The sequence below is a fragment of the Stenella coeruleoalba genome (genome assembly GCF_951394435.1).
Source record: "Stenella coeruleoalba genome assembly, chromosome: 13".
Lineage (NCBI taxonomy): Eukaryota > Metazoa > Chordata > Mammalia > Artiodactyla > Delphinidae > Stenella > Stenella coeruleoalba.
Genome location: NC_137159.1, coordinates 81,758,978 through 81,779,076, shown reverse-complemented (window position 1 = coordinate 81,779,076; position 20,099 = coordinate 81,758,978). Strand labels below are relative to the sequence as shown.

The 20,099-nt window shown below is 50.9% G+C and overlaps 1 protein-coding gene across 1 annotated transcript in view; it reads left to right on the top strand.

Annotated features, from left to right (window-relative positions):
- GREB1 (growth regulating estrogen receptor binding 1) overlaps nucleotides 1-20,099 on the top strand; it is a 133,483-nt gene that overhangs the window by 86,144 nt on the left and 27,240 nt on the right. The window contains exons 10-19 of the mRNA XM_079941287.1: nucleotides 1,376-1,561; nucleotides 4,391-4,741; nucleotides 5,818-5,946; nucleotides 6,665-6,793; nucleotides 7,429-7,626; nucleotides 8,383-8,563; nucleotides 10,297-10,489; nucleotides 11,933-12,069; nucleotides 17,474-17,813; nucleotides 19,618-19,733. Of these exons, the coding sequence (XP_079797413.1) occupies nucleotides 1,376-1,561; nucleotides 4,391-4,741; nucleotides 5,818-5,946; nucleotides 6,665-6,793; nucleotides 7,429-7,626; nucleotides 8,383-8,563; nucleotides 10,297-10,489; nucleotides 11,933-12,069; nucleotides 17,474-17,813; nucleotides 19,618-19,733 (1,960 nt within the window). The remainder of the gene's footprint in view (nucleotides 1-1,375; nucleotides 1,562-4,390; nucleotides 4,742-5,817; nucleotides 5,947-6,664; nucleotides 6,794-7,428; nucleotides 7,627-8,382; nucleotides 8,564-10,296; nucleotides 10,490-11,932; nucleotides 12,070-17,473; nucleotides 17,814-19,617; nucleotides 19,734-20,099) is intronic.

Here is a 20,099-nt window from a genome sequence, read left to right as displayed (position 1 = left end):
ATGGGCTCTAGGCGTGCGGGCTTCAGTAGCTGTGGCACGCGGGCTTTAGTAGTTGTGTCTCGTGGGCTCTAGAGCGCAGGCTCAGTAGTTGTGGCGCACGGGCTTAGTTGCTCTGCGGCATGTGGGATCTTCCCGGCCCAGGGCTTGAACCCGTGTCCCCTGCATTGGCAGGTGGATTCTTAACCACTGCACCACCAGGGAAGCCCCTCAGATTCCTTTTATCTGGGCCCCGTTGTAGCTTCTCTGTGCCTCTTTCATGACAAATTTCACATCCTTCTTTTAATAGTAATTCTTTACATTGCCTCTTATAAACCATAATGTTTGTGAACAATGCTACCCAAATTGTGGTCCCTGGACCAGCAAAGCCAGCGTCACCTGGGACCTCAGTAGAGGTGTGAATTCCCATGCCCATCCCAGAATCCGAATCAGAAGCTCTGTGGTGGGGCCCAGCAACCTGTGTTTTAGGAAGCCTTTCAGGGGACCCTCATGCACCCTCAGGTCTGGGAATCAATTTCCTGGAGGACATGAACTGTGTCCCAGTCCCCAGATCTTCCCCCAGAGCCGAGAGTGAGGCCCGTACATAGCACACGGCAGGCGTCCACTAAGTGTGTGTTTGGTGAATAAGTGGAGACCTTCTGAGTACAAGATGCCACACCCACGCTGAACCACGTTTGATCATCTCAGCAACCACATGAGGGCTCGATTTTCTCCACCCCATTCTACAAAGGTGGAGACTGAGGCTTAGGGAAGTTAAGCTTCTCGCAGAGGGTCACATAGTTAATAAATGGTGCAGAGGCGATTCGGAACTGGCCTGGGCTGACCCGCCTCTGAGAGTTGCCATCAGAATTAATCTTGTAACGTTCACTAAAGCATTTGTCAAGTTCTGTCAGTATTCGGAGTCTCTGGTCTGTACAGTGATTTATTTTCCTAACTCAGCTTGTCAGAGAGTTCTGGGAGACTGGGAGGCAGAATCCAAAACGGGGAGCTGGGGAGACTCGGGCTGGTGCAGGCCTGGCAAAGATCTGGTAGGCGTTGCCCGCGTGAAATTTCTGGAGTCAGAGCTGAAGGAGCAGCTCAGGCGATGGCTGTTCAGCTTTGCCAGTTCCCTCTGGGCCTGAGCTTGCTTGGCTCTAAAATAGGGGGTTGGACTAAATGAACAAGCAAATGCTACAGCCCCTGTCTGTTCTCAGAGCAGGTGCACACATCAGCAAGGGCTGGGAGTCCAAGATTTCCTTGGAAAGGAGCACTCGCGTTACCCCAGGTGCAACCAGCCTGCCTGTTTTCACTCCCTGGCATTCAGAGACCGCCCACACGTGGGGACCACGCCTTGTGCCCGAGGCCAGGGGCCAAGCGGGTGCTGTTTCTCGTCCCCCAGGGCACGGGCACTTCCCTTACCTCTGTGGGAACCTGAACGATGTCGTCGTGAGCCCTCTCCTGTACACGTGCTACCAGAACTCCCAGTCCATCTCCAGAGCGTATGGGCAGTATGGGGCCTCCACGATACAGCCCATCTCAGAGGAGATGCAGCTCCTGCTGACCGTCTACTATCTCGTCCAGCTGGGTGAGTCTCCCTCCCATTTCGTGGGAACCACTGGTGGAATAATCGCTAAAGACAGGAACCGCACAAGCCTTGATCGCCGACCCTCTCTTTGAACCCTGGTGAAGACCGCCTCTGCTGTCAGGTCACTGCAGTGCTCTCCACCCCGAGGGGCTGGGAAGGCCTTCAAGTAGGTCAGAATCTACAGTGAGAATTCAAAAATGATTTCCCTGCCCTTCTAGGCGCAGAGATACAGCAGGAAGAAAACAATGGCTTTGCCCTCAAGGAGATTGTATCCTAGTGGGAGAGAGAAACAGTAAACCAGTGGAAAATAAGCAGAGGGAGGTGGGGTATGTCATTGTGGGGTTGTTTCAAGTTGTCAGAAAAGGCCTCTGTGAGGAGATGGCGTTTGGGTCGAGACCCGAGTGATGAGAAGGATCCAGCCTTATGAAGCTCTGAGGGAGGCAGAGGCGGGAGGATGGGTGGGCGGCGGGCGGGGCTGGAGCATGGAGCCCCAGGTCAGTGGGAGCCAGGGCGGCTGCAGAGTGAGAGCACGGCAGTGAGGGTGCTGTCAGAGAGAGGGTAGGGCCTCAGGCTAAGGTCAAGAGTTCGTATTTTAGACACATTGAGAAGCAATTTGTATTTGTCGGCTCGGGCTGCCATAACAAAATACTACAGACTGCATGCTTAAACCTCACAAATTTATCTTCTCACGTTTCTAGAGGCTGGAAATCCAAGATGAGGGTGGCAGCAAGGTTGGGTTCTGGTGAGGCCTCTCTTCCTGGCTTGCAGACGGCTGCCTTCTCACTGTATCCTCCTCTGTGCATGTGTGTGGGGACAGAGGGTGAGCTCTGGTGTCGCTTCCTCTTCTTAGAGTGCCACCAGTCCTACTGGCTTAGGGCCCCACCCTTCTGACCTCACTTAGCTACTTCTTTAAAGGCCCTATCGCTAAATAAGTCGTATTGGGGGTTAATACTTCAACATACGAATTTGAGGGGGACACAATTCAGTCCATAGCACCACTGCAATGTTTTGGGCAGGGGACAGATATGATCTGACTTTCATTTCAAGAAGACCACATGGGCTGCCATGTGTGGCCAGATGGTGCAGTCGTCCCAGTGAAGGCAGGTGGTGACTTGGACCACTAACAGCCACAGGGGAGAGATTGAGAAGGTCAGGATGGTGGGCTGTCTGTCTGAGGGACGTGAGGGAAAGACGGTGCTTGCATTTTGGCCTGAGCAACCAGATGAGCCATGGCGCTGGAGGATGAGCCGAAGTCCTGTCTCGGCAATTTCAAGTTTGAGCCGCTGATGGGGCAGCCAGGTGGGCCGGGTCAAGGATTTGGAAGTGCAGGTCTTGAGCCCCAGGGAGACGTTGCAGCTATAGGTATACATTTAGGAAACACCAGCTCAGTGACGATCTATATAAAGCTGTGAGGCTGGATGAGCGACTGGGAGGGGTGGTGGATGGACGAAAGTGCCAGGGTTTGAGCCCTGGGACACTCGGTATTCAGGGACCTGGAGGAGATGGAGAAGCAGCAGGTAGGGAGGAACCCTCAAGGGTGCTGCTTAGGACTGTCTGGAATCTGGGAAAATGTGCATGTGTTTCTCTTTCTCACTCTTACAATCCACATCCAATCCGTCAGTAAGCCCGGCTTCATCCTGAATCCAACCTCGCCCACCTTCTCCATCAACACCTCCCTTGCCCAGGGTACCACTCTTACTCAAGCTAAGACAGCTCAAGGCTGCACAGCTGGTGCCGGGTGGAGCTGGATGGGGACACGTCTTCTACATCGAAGCGTGGTGCTCTTTCCTCCAGCTCACCCAAATTTGAAATGTTGACGCATCAACCAGAAAATCCCCATAGGGAAGAAAACATTGAAGGTACTCAGTCTCACTAGTCATCAAAGAGACGCAAAGTTAACACATTAAAGTGATGCTTTTCTCAGCTAAACTGATGGTAACAACCCGAACGATGCTATCCAGTGGAGCTGAGGGTGCAGCAGAACCAGGGTTATCGTGTGTCATTAGTGTCATGGTACGTTGAGACATTTAAGCCATCTGGAGACGGTCTGATGATACGTGTTAGTGGGCTCTGTAAGCCCAATTTAGAGCATTTAGGCTAAGGAATGTCCTATACGTAAAGCTGTGTATTGCAGAAGTGTTTATAAATGTGCTTATTTGGAAGCAGTACAGGGGTCAACAGTAGATCAGCATCGCTCAGTCCGTGGTGGCGCCTCCCCGTTAGCAGTGCCCGTTAGCAGTGCTGTTTATGAAGGCCGTAAACGTCACGCAAGCATGATAGTGCCGTGATGGTGAGGGAAGCAGACACGCCTCGATGTCATAGGCCCGCAGTCATTATAACGATGTAAAACCTGCACGTGGAAAAAAAAAGATGGAGAGGGGCTTCCCTGGTGGCGCAGTGGTTGAGAGTCCGCCTGCCGATGCAGGGGACATGGGTTCGTGCCCTGGTCTGGGAAGATCCCACATGCCGCGGAGCGGCTGGGCCCGTGAGCCATGACCGCTGAGCCTGCGCGTCCGGAGCCTGTGCTCCGCAACGGGAGAGGCCACAACAGTGAGAGGCCTGCGTACTGCAAAAAAAAAAAAAAAAAAAAAAAAATGGAGAAACACACAAAAATAGTAGTGGTTCTGTTAGGATGGTGAGATGAGGGCTGCTTTCATCACCTCCGTCTATTTCCCAGCTGTCTCGCATACCATTTAACGTTAATCATTTAGGTTGCGTTATTTGAGAGTTCGTTTACACGCATTTCCCCAGCACGGCCCGGTTATATGGCGTGAAGTTGCCGCGTGGGGCAGGTGCTGAAGCCCCTTCTGCCCGCCTTGTCATTGCCAGCGGCGGACCAGGTGCCCCTGATGGAGGACCTGGAGCAGATCTTCCTGCGCTCCTGGCGGGAGTCGCACCTGACGGAGATCCGGCAGTACCAGCAGGCGCCACCGCAGCCCGTCCCGCCGGCGCCTGGGGCCGTGGCGCCCGTCACCTCGGCGCAGCTGCCCTGGCTGGCCGGCCTGGCCGCCAGCTCCTGCAACGACAGCGTGCACATCATCGAGTGCACCTACTCCCTGGCCGAGGGCCTCTCTGAGATGTTCCGCCTGCTCATCGAGGGCAAGCTGGCCAAGACCAACTACGTGGTGATCATCTGCGCCTGCCGGAGTGCCGCCATCGACTCCTGCATCGCCGTCACCGGTGAGGCCGGGCCCCGCCGCTGGGCTGCCGGGGGAGCAGTCTGGTGGTGCCCAGAAGCCCTCCTTTGCCGTCGCCCCCTTTTGCCTCTCGTGGCCCCGGGTTTGCAGCTGTGCTGGTTAGTAACAGCCGTTAGCACACAGTAGCCCCTGGTGTGCCCTGAATAGTGCGCTTTGGGAAAAATTCCATTCCTCCTGGCGTCGAAGGTGAGCCGTTTCCGTTTCTCTAGAGAGACGGGGGGCAGGTTTGGATCTGGCTAGATGCAGGGAAAACCTGGGTCCCCCGTGCACCTGCTGGTCTGTGGTTTAATGACTCTGGCCCTCAGCTTCTTCAACTACCTAATGGAGATGAAAAAAAAAAAAGGCCTTCTTGTGTTTGTGTGGGTTAATGAGCCAGTTAGCTAATTAATTATAAAAACATGCATTGAAGCCCTACTATGTGCAGTCACTGTTCTGGGGGCTGGGGACACAGGAGTGATGTCCCTGCTTTCCTGGAGCGTGTGTTCTGGTGGGGAGACAGACACCAAACGGCGCAGAATGTCCCGGGGGGAGGGGGGAGGGATGGAGGATTGCAGTAACTCTGCAGCGTCCCAGTCATCTCTAGGCATTCCTTCGTCTTAAACACCTGTGTTTTTAATAAATTCTTTACATTGATTTCAGTAATATCTTTAGTAATAAACCTCGAGCCCCTGCTGTGTCAGGCACTGGGCTGAATATTTTATAAACACTGTCTTGTTTTATCCTCACAACAGTCCTGTGAAGTAGATGGTACTTTTAGCCACGAATTCCAGATGAGGAAGCTGGGTCAGCCTAGGTTACACAGCTAGTTAAGCGGGGAGAGAGTCAGGTTCCAAAGCCCATACTCGGGGGTTTCCCTCTTATTGTCCCAGCTACTAAACTGGGCTGGGGGTGTGTACCCTTTATTCATTTCACCAGCAGGAAGCCCTGCTCTTAGCCAGGCGTGGTGCTGGGCTTGCGGGATGGACGGAGAAAGAGATTCAGGCACAGACCCTGCCATCGAGGAGCTCACGTGCTAATTCTAAGCAGAGGGCCCAGTCCAAATTGTTGTTTGTCTTCCAGGAAAATACCAAGCCCGGATTCTTTCTGAGAGCCTTCTCACCCCTGCCGAGTACCAGAAAGAAGTCAATTCTGAGCTGGTTACGGGGAAAGTGGACTCTCTGGGGGCCTTCTTTAGCACCCTGTGTCCAGGTAGGCTTGTAGTGAGACAGGTGCAGACTCATAAATTGATGAGAAAGACACAAAGGGCAAGGTCGTCTCGGGATGGAGCCCATCCCCCGTGACCTGCTGAGGCTGGCCCGGATTTACATGTGTGGGCGGCCCTTCCATCTGTGGGGTCTCTGGCTGGCTGTTTCCTGCTCTGGCTGTGGGTTCTCTAGGGGGCGGCTTTGTGGTTTCTGTCCTTTGGGGGCGCACAAGGGCCTTGTGCCTGGTTCTCCGTACCTCTCCGGCTCTGTCCATCACCCTCCTGCCTCCCCCTCTGTGTTGCTTAAAGCTTCTCACTGGAGAAGTGTATTCTCTGTGCCTCATTCTGTGTCTCCTATGCCTTGAGTGCCCGTCTCCCTTCTTTTCCTGGCCACTCACCCTACAAGACTCACCCCATTTCCTCCCAGAAACTCGTGCTGGCCCCTCCTTCTCCAAGATGTGCTCAGACCCCTACCTCCTGACCTTTGGCACCTTGCTCTTCTTTCTTTCTGTCCTGGCACCTTCTGGGTCATAATGTAATTTTCTTTAGCACATACATCTGCCTTCCTGGGCTGTGGGCTCCTTGACAGGATGGGACACCCTATCTCTGGTGCCCCAGGCCCAGGACAGTGCCTGATACGTAGTGGGTGTCCCATAGATGCTTGCCGAGTTTCACTGAGACGGACGGAAAACCCATTTCTGTTATTCTCTCTGTTTTGGGCAGAGGGCGACATTGATATTTTGCTGGACAAATTTCATCAGGAAAATCAAGGCCAGATTTCTTCCTCCCTTACTGCCTCCTCCATCACCAAATCAGCATCCCTAGATGTCGGCGGGACACGGGTATGCACAAGTGAGTGATGCCGGGGCGCTGGTGGCCAAGCTCTGGGCTGGTGAGGCAGCTTCAGGGCCCCCAGGGGCTGCAAGGAGGCAGAGTCAGAGGCACCTCCAGCGGGCAGGGCATCTCCTTAGAATCGAGCAGACCTAATATCTAATTTTAGTTTTAGTCTTTGACGATAACAGTCTCATTTTACCCGGAAATGTACCTCTGTACAGTTTTCCTGAGATAGCACATTTCTCTGTTGATTTCCAGTTTATCGATGCACTGTTGAAATACTTTATGCATTCTAAGTTCCTGAAGGGCTGTGATGGTCTCCTCTTCCAGAGAACCTGTAACCTCTTCCAAAATCTAATCTCAGCGTCAGCTTCCCTGGGATGCCGTCCTTGTCCCCTCCAGGTGGAGTAGGTCACAGCCTCTGTGCCCCCTCGAGTGCTGTTCATCCTTTTATTTTTCAATTAGGAAAAGGGTGCGAAATGACCATCGCGGTGGGTAGCCCGGAGCAGGCGCTCAGTGAATATTGGTGTTTTCCCCATTCCCTCATCCCTTTGTGTGCTAGACGGGGGCCCCCTGCTGATTCCCTAGCAGAGGTCCAGGGCTGTAGCCATCCGCTGGCGTGCACCTCACCTTGACGGGGTCTCTGGTTCCAGGTTACCAGCTGGAGCCCCACCACATCCGGCCCTTCCAGCTCGCCGTGGCCCAGAAGCTCCTCTCCCACGTGTGTTCAATCGCAGATTCCAGCACCCAGAATCTGGACTTAGGATCCTTTGAGAAGGTGGACTTTCTGATTTGTATTCCACCCTCAGAAGTGACCTACCAGCAGACCCTGTTCCACGTCTGGCATTCAGGTACGGGCCTTTCAGGGGCAAGTGTGAAGTCTGTGTGGAGAAGCTTTGATCTGTTTGCGTTCAGGTTTGGATTCTAACACCATCTTTACTTCTAAAGTAGAGGGTGCCGTATCAACACCCCGGTTTCATAGCTCATGAAACTGCTGCCCGGAGGAAGCGACTTGTCCACTATTTTATAATCTGTTAAAGGTAGAACATGACTTCAGTGTTCCCTCTGTCTCACTCAAGTCAGTGAAGTATGTCCTGATATCTGGCGTCAACTTAATGTATTTTCCCTGTGCTTTCAAGGGAAGTAAACATGAACCACACAGAGAGTCAACGTCTTCACTCGGAGGGTTCACTCTGAGTGCTCTAACCTACGGCCTGGTGGCGTTCAGGCTGGAGATGATTTGGGTGGGTGAGAGGGGACCTTTCCCTTTCTTTCAGTCACCCACGCTGGGATCAGCTGCTTCACGAAGGCAGCTTTGCTGTGCCCCTGGGTGGGCTGTGTACATAGCACGCTGGGGAGCAGGCCCACCTCCAGGCCCTGCTCCTGCAGGCAGTGACACGACAGTCGTTTGCACGGGAATCGGCCTCCCTGACTCACACGTTCCGCCTGCATCCCTGTAGCCTCCAGTCCCAGCGAGGAACCTGCCATATGGGAGATGCGCCTCAAGCGTCTGCTGCTGAGTGAGAAGCTCATGACCGTGTTTGGAGTCACTGATGTATTTTCATGACCGTGTTTGGCGTTACTGATGTATCTTCACTGTGTTGCAGGGGTTTTGCTGGAGCTCGGCTTGCAGAAGGAGCACATGACCAAGCAGAGGGTCGAGCAGTACGTTCTGAAGCTGGATGCCGAGGCGCAGACCAAGTTCAAGTCCTTTCTGCAAAACTCCTTTCAGAACCCACACACGCTCTTCGTCCTCATCCACGACCACGCCCACTGGGATCTCGTGAGGTTAGACTGGCTTTGGCACATGGCAGGGCTGGCATTTCCCTTCTTTGAATGAATATGTACGGATAATACCGTGGGTATAAGTGTTAAAAAGATGAATGGTGTTGGGGGCTTGGCATTTGTAGGCAGAGGCTGCGGGTGTATTTCAGACCTTAGGGCCGGAACTTACCTGAGAGATCATCTAGTGCAGCCTCTGAAAGGTACCATTATGGCAACGAGAGAAGGGAAGCACCTCGCTCAATGTCGCAGGCTGGGGTGGGGGAGGGAGGGTATCAGTGGCAGAGCGACAGGTGCCGGGAAGGGATCCTGATGGGAGTAGCTCTGCCCAGGCCCCTTCCTGATGGAGCCCCACTGGCTCTGCACACCATGGGTCACAGCTGGTGCCCTTCCCAGGGGAGGTTTTACCTTCTCAATTCAAATGAACATAAATCGAGATGAATTTCACATGGTGTCAAGCCTGGAGTCTGGCAGGATTCCTGGGTGTTCACCAGGATTGGTCATGTCCATGAGACTGGCCTTGGGGTTGTGTGTTCAGACACTGCTGCTGACATGGACGAGGTGGGAAAGAAGATTGTGGGTCGGGTATCGGAGGAAGGCTTTGATTTAGCGCAGGGCCTGAAGCTCAGGGCTGGCCGGAGCCTTAAAGTTCGCCCAGTTAAAGGGTTTACATTCTCGCGTCCATGCACGGGCGCGGGGGATTTGAACATTCTGAAGTATATAAAAAGCTAAATTGTACACATTCATTTGGTGGGCAGGTTTCTCAGAGTGGCTACCTGCCACCCGAAAGGTGAAGCACTGCTGTTTTCCTGTCCCCCTAGATTTACAGACAAGAATGCTGAGGCCACTGACCCACTGAGAAAGGCTGAGATGCACTTGTCTCCTCGGCCCCCTGTCTGAAATGCTTCCCATTCCTGACCCTATACTTTAAAATTTAGTACAGAAGTTACCATGTTATGTCCTCTTTGGGTCATTTCAAGATCAGTAGGAGGGCTTCCCTGGTGGCGCAGTGGTTGAGAGTCCGCCTGCCGATGCAGGGGACACGGGTTCGAGCCCTGGTCCGGGGGGATCCCACGTGCCGCGGAGCACCTAGGCCCGTGCACCACGGCTACCGAGCCTGTGCTCTGGAGCCCGCGAGCCACAACTGCTGAGCCTGTGCTCCTGGAGCCCATGCCCTGCAACAAGAGAAGCCACCGCAGTCAGAAGCCCGCGCACCGCAGCGAAGAGTAGCCCCCGCTCCCCGCAACTAGAGAAAGACCGCGCGCAGCAACGAAGACCCAATGCAGCCAAAAATAAATAAATAAAATAAATAAATTTATTTTTTAAAAAAAAGAAAGATCAGTAGGACTGTTGGAGAAAAGGATTTAAGGAGGCAGGTGTACAATCAGATGGGGCCGAGGGAGAAACGGCGAGACTCATTGACAACTCCTGGGTGAGCGTTCCTGTGCTAGAGAAGTGGGTGGATTGTGTATCTTGCAGGCAATCCTTTACAGACACTGTTCCCCCAGCCAAGCTTTAATAAGTCGTGAGCGTTCAGGGGAGTCCCTGACGGGTACCCGAAGTGCAGTCATATTTAAACTTTCATTTTGCTGGTCATGGGCAGAGCCCTAAGCTTCGATTGCTGCCGGCGTTGGGAGGCTCACAGTCAATTGATCCAACTGCTTGAGTGTCGTCAGATGACAGGACAGTGCTTGCCATTGCACTTATCATTTCTTCTCCCTCTTTTGCTCTCTCAGTAGCACTGTTCATGACCTCTACTCCCAGAGTGACCCATCCGTGGGGTTGGTGGACAGATTGCTCAACTGCAAGGAGGTGAAGGAGGCCCCCAACATCGTGGTGCTCCACGTGACCTCCTTCCCGTACGCACTGCAGACGCAGCACACCCTCATCAGTCCTTACAACGAGATACACTGGCCGGCCTCCTACAGTAATGTGAGTGTCCCAGGCTGCTGGGCCCACTGTAGCAATGACCTTGCGCTGGGAGAGATCGTGTTCACTAAAGACTTGACTGACTGGCCCAGTTGAGGCTCCGTGGGTTCCAGCTCCTTGGCTTTGATTCTACCCAGGGTTAGATTTAAACCCTTCTTGGTCTTTAGAAACCTTCCTGTGTGCATTCGTCGGCTCCCTGTCTCAGAGCATGTAACGCAACACAGTCGGTTTACTGTTTCTCTGGCGACTGAAGCTCTCTGAGCAGCGTTCTGAACACCTGCTCTCCTGGTGTTGGACGTACAGCCCTCTAGGGCTGTGGGGATTTGGACTCCACATGGGGTGACTCTAAGTTTGTCTAGAAGCCCTGGAAATGTTCCTATCTTTCCTACCCCTGCATCCTTCAGCAGCGAGGTTCAAAATCTCCTTCCTCAAACTGAACGCACGTCCACAAACCCTGGTGAGCTTTATTTCAGCTTATCACCTGCCATTTTCTCATCAAAATAGAAGACAGCAGTCATTCTGGTAATTTGAGAAATCTGGTGGTTGGATCCCACCTAATTACGCAAGCAATAAGTAGACATCAAGTTGCGGACTTTTTCGGAGTGTCTCGGAATCATCCAGGGAACTTCTAAAGGTGCTAATGCTTGGGTTCCTTCCTGCCGATTCAGAATCAGAGGTAGCAGCGGCATTTGTTTTTATGTAGCGCTTACCGTGAGCTAGGCAGGCACTGTTCTAAGTGCTTTATCATATGAACTCAGATAAGGCACAGGTGCTAGGATGATTTCTGATTTACAAATGGGGAAAATGAGGCAGAGGGGAGGGGTTAAGCCACTTGCCTAAAGCCATGCAGCTAGAAGGTTCTGGAGCCGGGATATGACCCAGTCCAGCGAAATCCATGGCCCTCATGTTTAACCACTGTGCTACTTGAGGATGAAGTTCATGCCTTTGTAATTTTAGCATCCTCCCACAACTTTGCCGTGCTCTGAAGTTTGATAAGCTCTGATGCTAGTTGGGGAGGAATTTTATATCAGTGTGGGTAAAATTGGTTGGATAAATGCATTTCTTTCTGCTGATTTAATAGCAGCTGAATGCAAAACAGTTGATTTGTCTATTCCTAAAACCAGCTAAAATTGTTGGAAAGAAGCAATTTTAACAAAGGAAGTTGTGTGTTTAAAAAAAAAAGAGTCTGATTTTCTTCTTGGCGAAGGCACTGGGGTCAACTGAATGGAAAAGTCTTGACTGACGGGGAGGCACCGGCCCTTACGCGTGGAGTGCTCTGTGCTCTGGGGCGCAGAGGAAAGACAGTTGTAAAACGTCACCCAGGGGATTGCAGAGTCAGCACAGTTCAGATCAAGATGCCTGTCCAGTTCATCTGTGCGCCCAGCATGTGACCCCTTCAGTCCCCACAAAGGCAGTGCTTGCGTGACCGATGTGCTTGTGTTTTAGGGAGTGGACTTGTATCCTGAGAATAAGAAGTACTTTGGGCTGTCCGAGTTCATCGAGTCCACCCTCTCAGGACACAGCCTCCCCTTGCTGAGATACGACAGCTCCTTTGAGGCCATGGTCACCGCATTGGGAAAAAGGTACCCGTCTCTCTTGAAGTTACGAAAAATGCTCCGTAGTCAAGTACAAGGTGAGGGATGTGCAGCCAGGGAATTCCAGGGAGGGGCCACCGCTCTCCCTTCCTGGGTGACTCAGTCCCTCCGTTAAAGGGATCCTGGTTTATTTCTCGTCTTGCATTTTGGGCCGGTGATGTTGTTCCAGAAAATTTGAGAGATGAGAATGGGCAGAAATATGCTAGAATGTGGGATTGCATGTCTGAGACTCAAGGGACGGCAAGAAAATGGGAGGTGAGATAGCAAAAGGCGTAAAGGAAGAGAGAGTGGCGGTCAGTTGGCTTTGTCTTTATTTCCTTTGCACATCACCTACTGTGTGCTTATTTCTTGCCAGTCACTGTTCTTACTTTCATTATGTTACTTAGTCCTCCCGACCTCTCTGAGCCAGTTGCTATTATTATTTCCATTTTGCAAATAGACTGAGACTCAGGGAGACCCCATGGCTTTCTCAGGCCACATGTCTAGCGAGTAACGGAACTGGGTGTGAACCCAGAGTCAGTGCTGCCTTTTCAGCCCTGTCACAGCAGACCCCTGAGGTGGATATCAGCACTGCCGTCTTACAGATGAGGGAACTGAGGCTCAGGGGGGTTAAGTGCCGACATCCACACGGTTTATACGTGGAAAAGCCAGGCCAAGTTTTACAGACTGTCTAATACAAAACAAAGTGAATGGCTCTGCCGCCAATTGTGGGTGTTGAACTGAGCTCTGCTGTCTCCCCTCATGGTACCTCATTTGTCTCGCTTGCTGACAAAGGGATTGAATTAGACGTGTGCTTCCCAAGCTGTGCTCCAGGCTATACTGCTGGATCCTAATAGTTGTTATGTCACGAGGGGTTCCATGGTCATGTGCGTTTGATAAACCTTACATTTAACAAAGGATTCTTCTCGCAATGAGAGTTCTCGAAGCCTTCAGTGTGCCGTGTGTGCTGTAAATCTCCAAGGGACGGCTAGAGCGTGCGGCATCTCTGTGGTCTCATGGGATTAGTGTTCCCCGGAGCACCCTTTGGGGAGCTCAGTCCCTTTCAGCTCTGATGCTGAGGGGTTTAATCAGGCCACTTCTCCAACTCGTGGGTCGTCAGCTGAGCTCTCATAACCTTGCTGAGGGAAGACACCCGCCAAGATTTTACACTAAGGCTGTGAGAACTGACCTTTGTCCTGCCTCTGCTTCTCTGCCTGGCTCCCCAGCTTCTCCTCGTGCAGGAAGCATGTGCTGAGTGCTTAGTGATCTGTAGACGCTGGGCCAGTATTTTCCATTTATTGCCTAATATAATCCTCACAATGGCGCAGTGAGATAGGAGACACTGTTATTCCCCCACTTGACAGAGAAAGAAACAAAGACTTGGGTTAGGTCACTCGCCCAAAGTCATGTGGGGGGTTTGTAGTGAAGCCAGACCAAATCCTGGTCACTTAAGTCCAAAACAGTAGACCTACTAAACTGTACGGAGCGAGCTCGCACACTGGTAGAAGGCCAGAGTGATCGTGGCACCATACCTCCTGGCTCTACTCTTCATTACTTTTAACTTTAGGCAAATCATTGAACCTGCCTGAACAGTCTGCTTTCAAGCGATACTGTGCCACTTCCTGTATAAGATTCTTACAATAGTATGTTTCCATTGCTCTCCTCCTAGGCTTTGTGCTTTTGTTATCATACATTTCACTTATATATGTTACAAACTCCCCAATAAATCACATTTGCTTTAGGCAGTCGGTCATCTTTTAAAGATATTTAAATAAGAATATTTTTTAAGACCTCCTTTTTTATTTATGCACATAGTTAATACTTCCAGTGCTCTTCATTCCTTTGGGTAGATCCAGATTTTTATCTGGCATCATTTTCCTTCTGTTCAAAGGACTTTCTTTAACATTTCTTGGAGGGAAGGTCTGCTGGTGATGAATTCTTTCAGTTTTTATGTGTCTTTAAAAGTCTTTATTTTGCCTCATGTTTGAAAGATATTTTCCCTGGGTATAAAATTTAGGTTGACTTCTTTCTTTCAAAGTATTAAAGATGTTGCTCTACTATCTTCTGACATACATTGTTTCAAACCAGAAGTCTGCTGTCATCATCACCTTTGTTTCTCTCTGTGTAATGACCTCTCTTCCCCACCACTCCCTCCCAACCCTGGCTACTTCAAAATGTTTTAAATTTATCACTGATTTTAAGCAATTTGATTAAGATAGGCCTTGGTGTGCTTTTCTTCATGTTTCTTGAGTTAATTGAATTTTCATCAAATACGAAAAAATTTTAGTCATTATTTCCTCAAAAATTTTTTCTACGTCTCTCCTTTCCCCTTTTAGAGTGATCCAATTGTACATATATTAGCCTACTTGAAGTTGTTCCATAGCTCTCTGATGCTACAGTCATTATTTTGTTTCCCTCTGTTTCATTTTAGATCCTTTCTATTGTTATGTTTTCAAGTTTACTAGTGTTTTTTTTCCTGCTCTCAGTCACATCCAGTTTATTTTTATTTTTCACAAAAGCAAAATAGTCATATAACAAGGTTCCTAAGAGAAGAAGAAAGGCAATTTCAGGTAGCACATACATGAAGGTACACACTGACAAATTGATAATAAATTGTTACTTGTGTTTGTTTATTAATAAGGACTGTTCCTTGCAAGTGACTGAAACCCAACTTGAACTACTTTAGGAAAGGGAGAGGAATGCACTGACTCATGAAATAAAAGGAGAGATTGAATAAATAAACCACAGAACCAGATGCAGCTGGTTTCAGGAACAACTTAAGTTAGGTATTAAACACTGTCAAGACTGTGTTGTCTTGTCTTTGGTATTTTTCTCTGTGTTAGCTTTACTGTATCTCATCACACACTGGTTTCTTCCATGTGCTGACAACATCTTCCCTAGCTGCTGCTGAACTTCATATTCTCCAGCTTCTAGAAGGGGACTGATTCTTATAAATAGTTTGAAAAATCCCAAGAAAAGACTGATGACCCATCCTGGGTCAGGTAGCCATTCCTGAACTGATCCGTTGTAGCTGGCAGGGCCGGGCCAAATACCAAGATGGTAGCTCCCATGAGAATTCAGGATCCAGTTTTTTTTCTGTTTCAGACATTTTAGTTTTCATCTCTAGAATCTGAGTCTTTTTTATGTTTCCATTTAAAATGCTCAATTTTTCCTGTATCTTCTTAAACATATGGAATGTAGTTATAACAATTGTTTTAATGTTCTTCTCTACTAATACTGTCATCTGTGTTGTTTCTGGGTCAGTTTCCATTGGTTGATTTTCCCCTTCCTTATTATGGGCTGTATTTTTCTGCTTCTTTACATATCTGGTAATTTTTGAGAGGATGCCAGACATTGTGAATTTTACCTCGTTGGGTGCTGGATATATTTGTATTCCTATAAATCTTCTTAAGCTTTGTTCTGAGATACAGTTAAGTTCCTTGGCAACAGTTTAATTCTTTCAGGTCTTGCTTTTAAACTTTGTTAGGCAGGACCAGAGCAGTTTTTAGTCTAGGGCTAATTTTGTTCACTACTGAAGTGAAACCCTCTAAGTACTCTGCAATATTTCATGAATTTTGATGTCTTCCACACTGGCGTTGGGAGCGGGAACTATTCCAAGCCCTATGTGAGTTTGAAGTCTTGTTCCCTCTCATCCTTTTGGATGGTCCTTTTCTTGGCTTTGGGTAGTTTTCTCACATATATGCACGGATCGCTACTTAGCTGAGGACTTGAGTGGGACCCTCTGCGGCTCTCCTGAGTTCTCTTATCTGTGCAGTTCTCTCCTCTTTGGTAATTTCCCCCATGAACTCTGGCTGCCTTGGTTTCCCTGGACTCCAGATCTTTCCTCAACTCAGGGAGACACTGGGGCTTGCCTGGGTTCCTCCTTCCTGAGCAATCCTGGGAACTCTTTCCGGGTGGAGACCAGAGACTCACCTAATTTCTTTCCCATTTCAAAGGATCACTGTCTTCCGTTGCTCATTGTCTTGAAACACTGTTGTTTCATATATTCATCCAGATTTTTAGTTATTTCTGATGGAAAAATAAATCTGGTCCCTGTTACTCTGTCTTGGCCTGAAGCAGAAGTCTCTGCTTGTCCTTTGAGCAGAGTGGAAAGCGGATGTTGGACGTGGGGAGAAGAGTGTGCTGCTCCCTAAGGGACACCTTGCTCTTCTTACCTTGCTCAAGGTGACAAGGGGCCACCACAGCTGGGGCAGTGCTGTAGAGTGGAGACAATGCATTTTGCACTCTGCTCTCTTTCTTCCTGGGCACTACTTGGCCAGTGCACCAGGGGCAGGGTAAGGCAGTGCTTGGGCCACTGGTCCCCTTTGTGTCAGAACCTGCAGACCCTTAATGCCTTCCCAAGACGGCACTGGTATTGGCAAGTCTGCCAGGCCAACTCTTCAGTTCATAGACGCCACAAAGTAGTTGAGTGCTAAGGAGAAAGAATGAACAAAAGTATAACGGTGGGCAGAAGATATCAGAGATGCTGTTGGAAGGTGAGCTGGCTGCCCTGATAGAACTCACAGGGTGACACGGGCCGTGGGAATGTTCCTGTCTTTGTAGGTCAAGAAACTACTTTATCTTTGCTCCAAAAAGCCACTGAGTCAAGGGACTCATTCCATCTAAATAAACCGCCGAGAGCATTGCCTATAAACGGAACATCAATTTGTCTATTCCTACTGGAAACACAGAGCGACATCCAGTGACTTGGGTTTTTCTGGTGGTGTTCTGGGGTCTGTCTCTGGCACAAGGGTCAGAGCTGTTCTGGCAGTGCACGTAGTTGTGGGACGGGTCTCCCCCTTCGTGTGACCACAGCTTCTGAAACAAAAACTGGGATTCTTGGTTTGACCGGCTGTGTTTGGATTTGTAATTCATCTGTCCAATTAAAATCACATTAGTTGCATTTCTGGTAACTCACTGTACATGAAATGAATGATATGCCTTTAGGATGGTCCCCCAAATCTGGGGTAAGTGGTAGCTGCACTTACGTACTGATTACTGATGGTTCTTCTATTGCCAGTGGGAACCTGGGGCAAATTACCTAACTCATGGAAACATAAATTAAGCTGATGATGGGCATTTATTTTACTCATTCATCTAGTCATTGAACAGATCTTTATTGAGCAGCTAGTATGAGCCAGCAGCAACAGCAAAACTTTGCTTCTGTTTCTCAGCTGGAAATGATAAAGCAGTTTTTGACTTGACTTCTAAGGAAGACTTCAATTTCGGGTTGTAAACAACCAGCTTCAAAAGGCAGCACCACTTGTTTGTGATCCAGGAGTTGCCTGTGCCCGAGATGGCAGGTGTCTGGGTCACTTGTTTGCCCCGGGAAGGCCTTTCTGTCTCGGAGCTCTCCCGGCATCCTTGGGGGGTGCAGCCCTGGGTCACGACGTGGTCTCTCTGTTCCTTGCAGGTTCCCCCGCCTGCACAGTGCGGTGATCAGGACCTTTGTTCTCGTGCAGCATTACACGGCCGCGATGATGGCCGTGAGCGGCCTCTCTCAGATGAAGAACTACACATCGGTGGAGACGCTGGAGATCACGCAGAACCTCATCAACTCCCCGAAGCAGTGCCCCTGCGGCCACGGGCTCATGGTCCTGCTGCGGGTGCCCTGCTCCCCACTGGCGGCCGTGGCCTACGAACGGCTGGCCCACGTGCGGGCGCGGCTGGCCCTGGAGGAGCACTTTGAGATCATCCTGGGCAACCCCAGCTCTGGCATCACCATCGGGAAGCACTTCTTGAAGCAGCTCAAGGTGGGACAGGAGTGGGGATAGACTCCTGGGAGGGCAGTGGGGCGGGACCACCAGGGGGAGGGGAGGAGAGGGAGTGGGGTGGCGACAAACTCCTTAAGGTCCCATCCGGGTCGATAGGTCCATCGTGGCCTCTGCATACCGGGCCACCCCTCCAGCTGCCTCTCTCGCCACATCCCTACCTGCAGCTTTCAGTCCAGCTGCACCACATTACTTATAAAAGCTGCACCCCCCAAAAAACACACTGTCTTGCTCTTTCAAACTTCTGGGTTGTAGCTTGATTTTATTTCTTTCTGGGGATTCATTTCTTCTTCTTCTTGTTTATTTAGCTGATGCCTATCAATCTGCAGAATTCAACTCAGTGTCTTTTTTTAAAAAAATTCTTATTTATTTATTTATTTTTGGCTGTGTTGGGTCTTTGTTGCTGCACGCGGGCTTTCTCTAGTTGTGGTGAGCAGGGGCTATTCTTCGTTGTGGTGCGCGGGCTTCTCATTGCGGTGGCTTCTCTTGTTGCGGAGCATGGGCTCTAGGCACGCAGGCTTCAGTAATTGTGGCTCATGGGTTCAGTAGTTGTGGCACGTGGGCTTAGTAGTTGTGGCATGCAGGCTCAGTAGTTGTGGCTCATGGGCTCTAGAGCGCAGGCTCAGTAGTTGTGGCACAGGGGCTTAGTTGCTCCGCAGCATGTGGGATCTTCCCGGACCAGGGCTCGAACCCATGTCCCTGCCTTGGCAGGCAGATTCTTAACCACTGCACCCCCAGGGAAGTCCCCAGAGTCTTTTCTTCTTTTAGGAAGCTGCCCTTCCCCCTACTTGTCCCCCTGCGCCCCCCAAACCGGGGCAGGTTCTGCTTTCCCTGCCTGTCATCTTGCTCCTCCCCCAGCAGAGAAGGGCAAGGACAGCCCCACACATCTCAGACTCCCAGACTAGCACAGTGCCTGGACCATAGTTGCCTTTCACTAAATGTACAGGTGACGGAGGACGCAAAAGGGTTAGGGTGAGAATACTGAGAGAGCAATTGGGAAGGCACTGTGAAGGCACAGCCCCACAGCGGAGAGAGCATAGTACCGAATGTTAGGCAGTTGGGGATATACTGTCTCGCACCGAATGTCAGGCAGTTGGGTATATACTGTCTCGCAAAGAATCAGTCAGGGGCTTCCCTGGTGGTGCAGTGGTTGAGAGTCTGCCTGCCGATGCAGGGGACATGGGTTTGTGCCCCGGTCCGGGAAGATCCCACATGCCGTGGAGCAGCTGCGCCCGTGAGCCATGGCCGCTGCGGCTGCACGTCTGGAGCTGGTGCTCCACAACGGGAGAGGCCACAACAGTGAGAGGCCCGCGTACCGCAAAAAAAAAAAGAATCAGTCAATCTCTTGGCAGATATCTCTTGAACGGCTGATGAGTGCTAGGCAGTGTTCTATGTGGCTGGGCGTCCCGTGGTGAAGCCAGTGGTATGCCTATTTGCAGTTTAAATTTGATAAAAATCCAGCGAGGCATTGCAAGGGCTTTAAATCAGCAGAAGGACATCAAGGTTCCCTTGGAGCTGGGCTGGTTGGAAAGTAAGAAGTCTTACAGCTTTCTTTTTTTTTTTTTTTTGCGGTACACGGGCCTGTCACTGTCACGACCTCTCCCGTTGCGGAGCACAGGCTCCGGACGCGCAGGCTTAGCGGCCATGGCTCACGGGCCCAGCCGCTCCGCGGCATGTGGGATCTTCCCGGACCGGGGCACGAACCCGTGTCCCCTGCATCGGCAGGCGGACTCTCAACCAGTGCGCCACCAGGGAAGCCCACAGCTTTCTTTTTAATTACCTGCAGATGTGGCAGAAGATTGAGGATGCGGAGTGGAGGCCTCAGACGTACCTGGAGTTGGAGGGCCTGCCGTGCATCCTGATCTTTAGTGGGATGGACCCGCACGGGGAGTCCTTACCGAGGTGAGTGGGGAGGGACTGTGTACCTGGGGGTCTCTGAGGAGCCAGTTGCCTGGGCTCGCCGCTGGGGGCTTTGCCAGGTCAGGCTTCCCCTGCCCGACTCTTGGGAATGCATTCACATCAGAGTCATCATAGATGTGTATCTTCATGGTGACCGTTTTCCAGCAAATGTCAGTGAAATGCGTCTGAGGCCTGGGCAGCTTTTCCTAATTCTCGGACAGGCACCCCCCGGGCTCGTGCTGGTGGATGTGGGGACTCTTGCCGGGCTCCATGGGTGGAGGCCGCGTAGCTGTTGAGGAAGCTGAGGTTTACAGAGATTAAGCCAGTGCGCTGCACGGCGGACACCGGGGCCTCCCGGCTTCTTGCCGT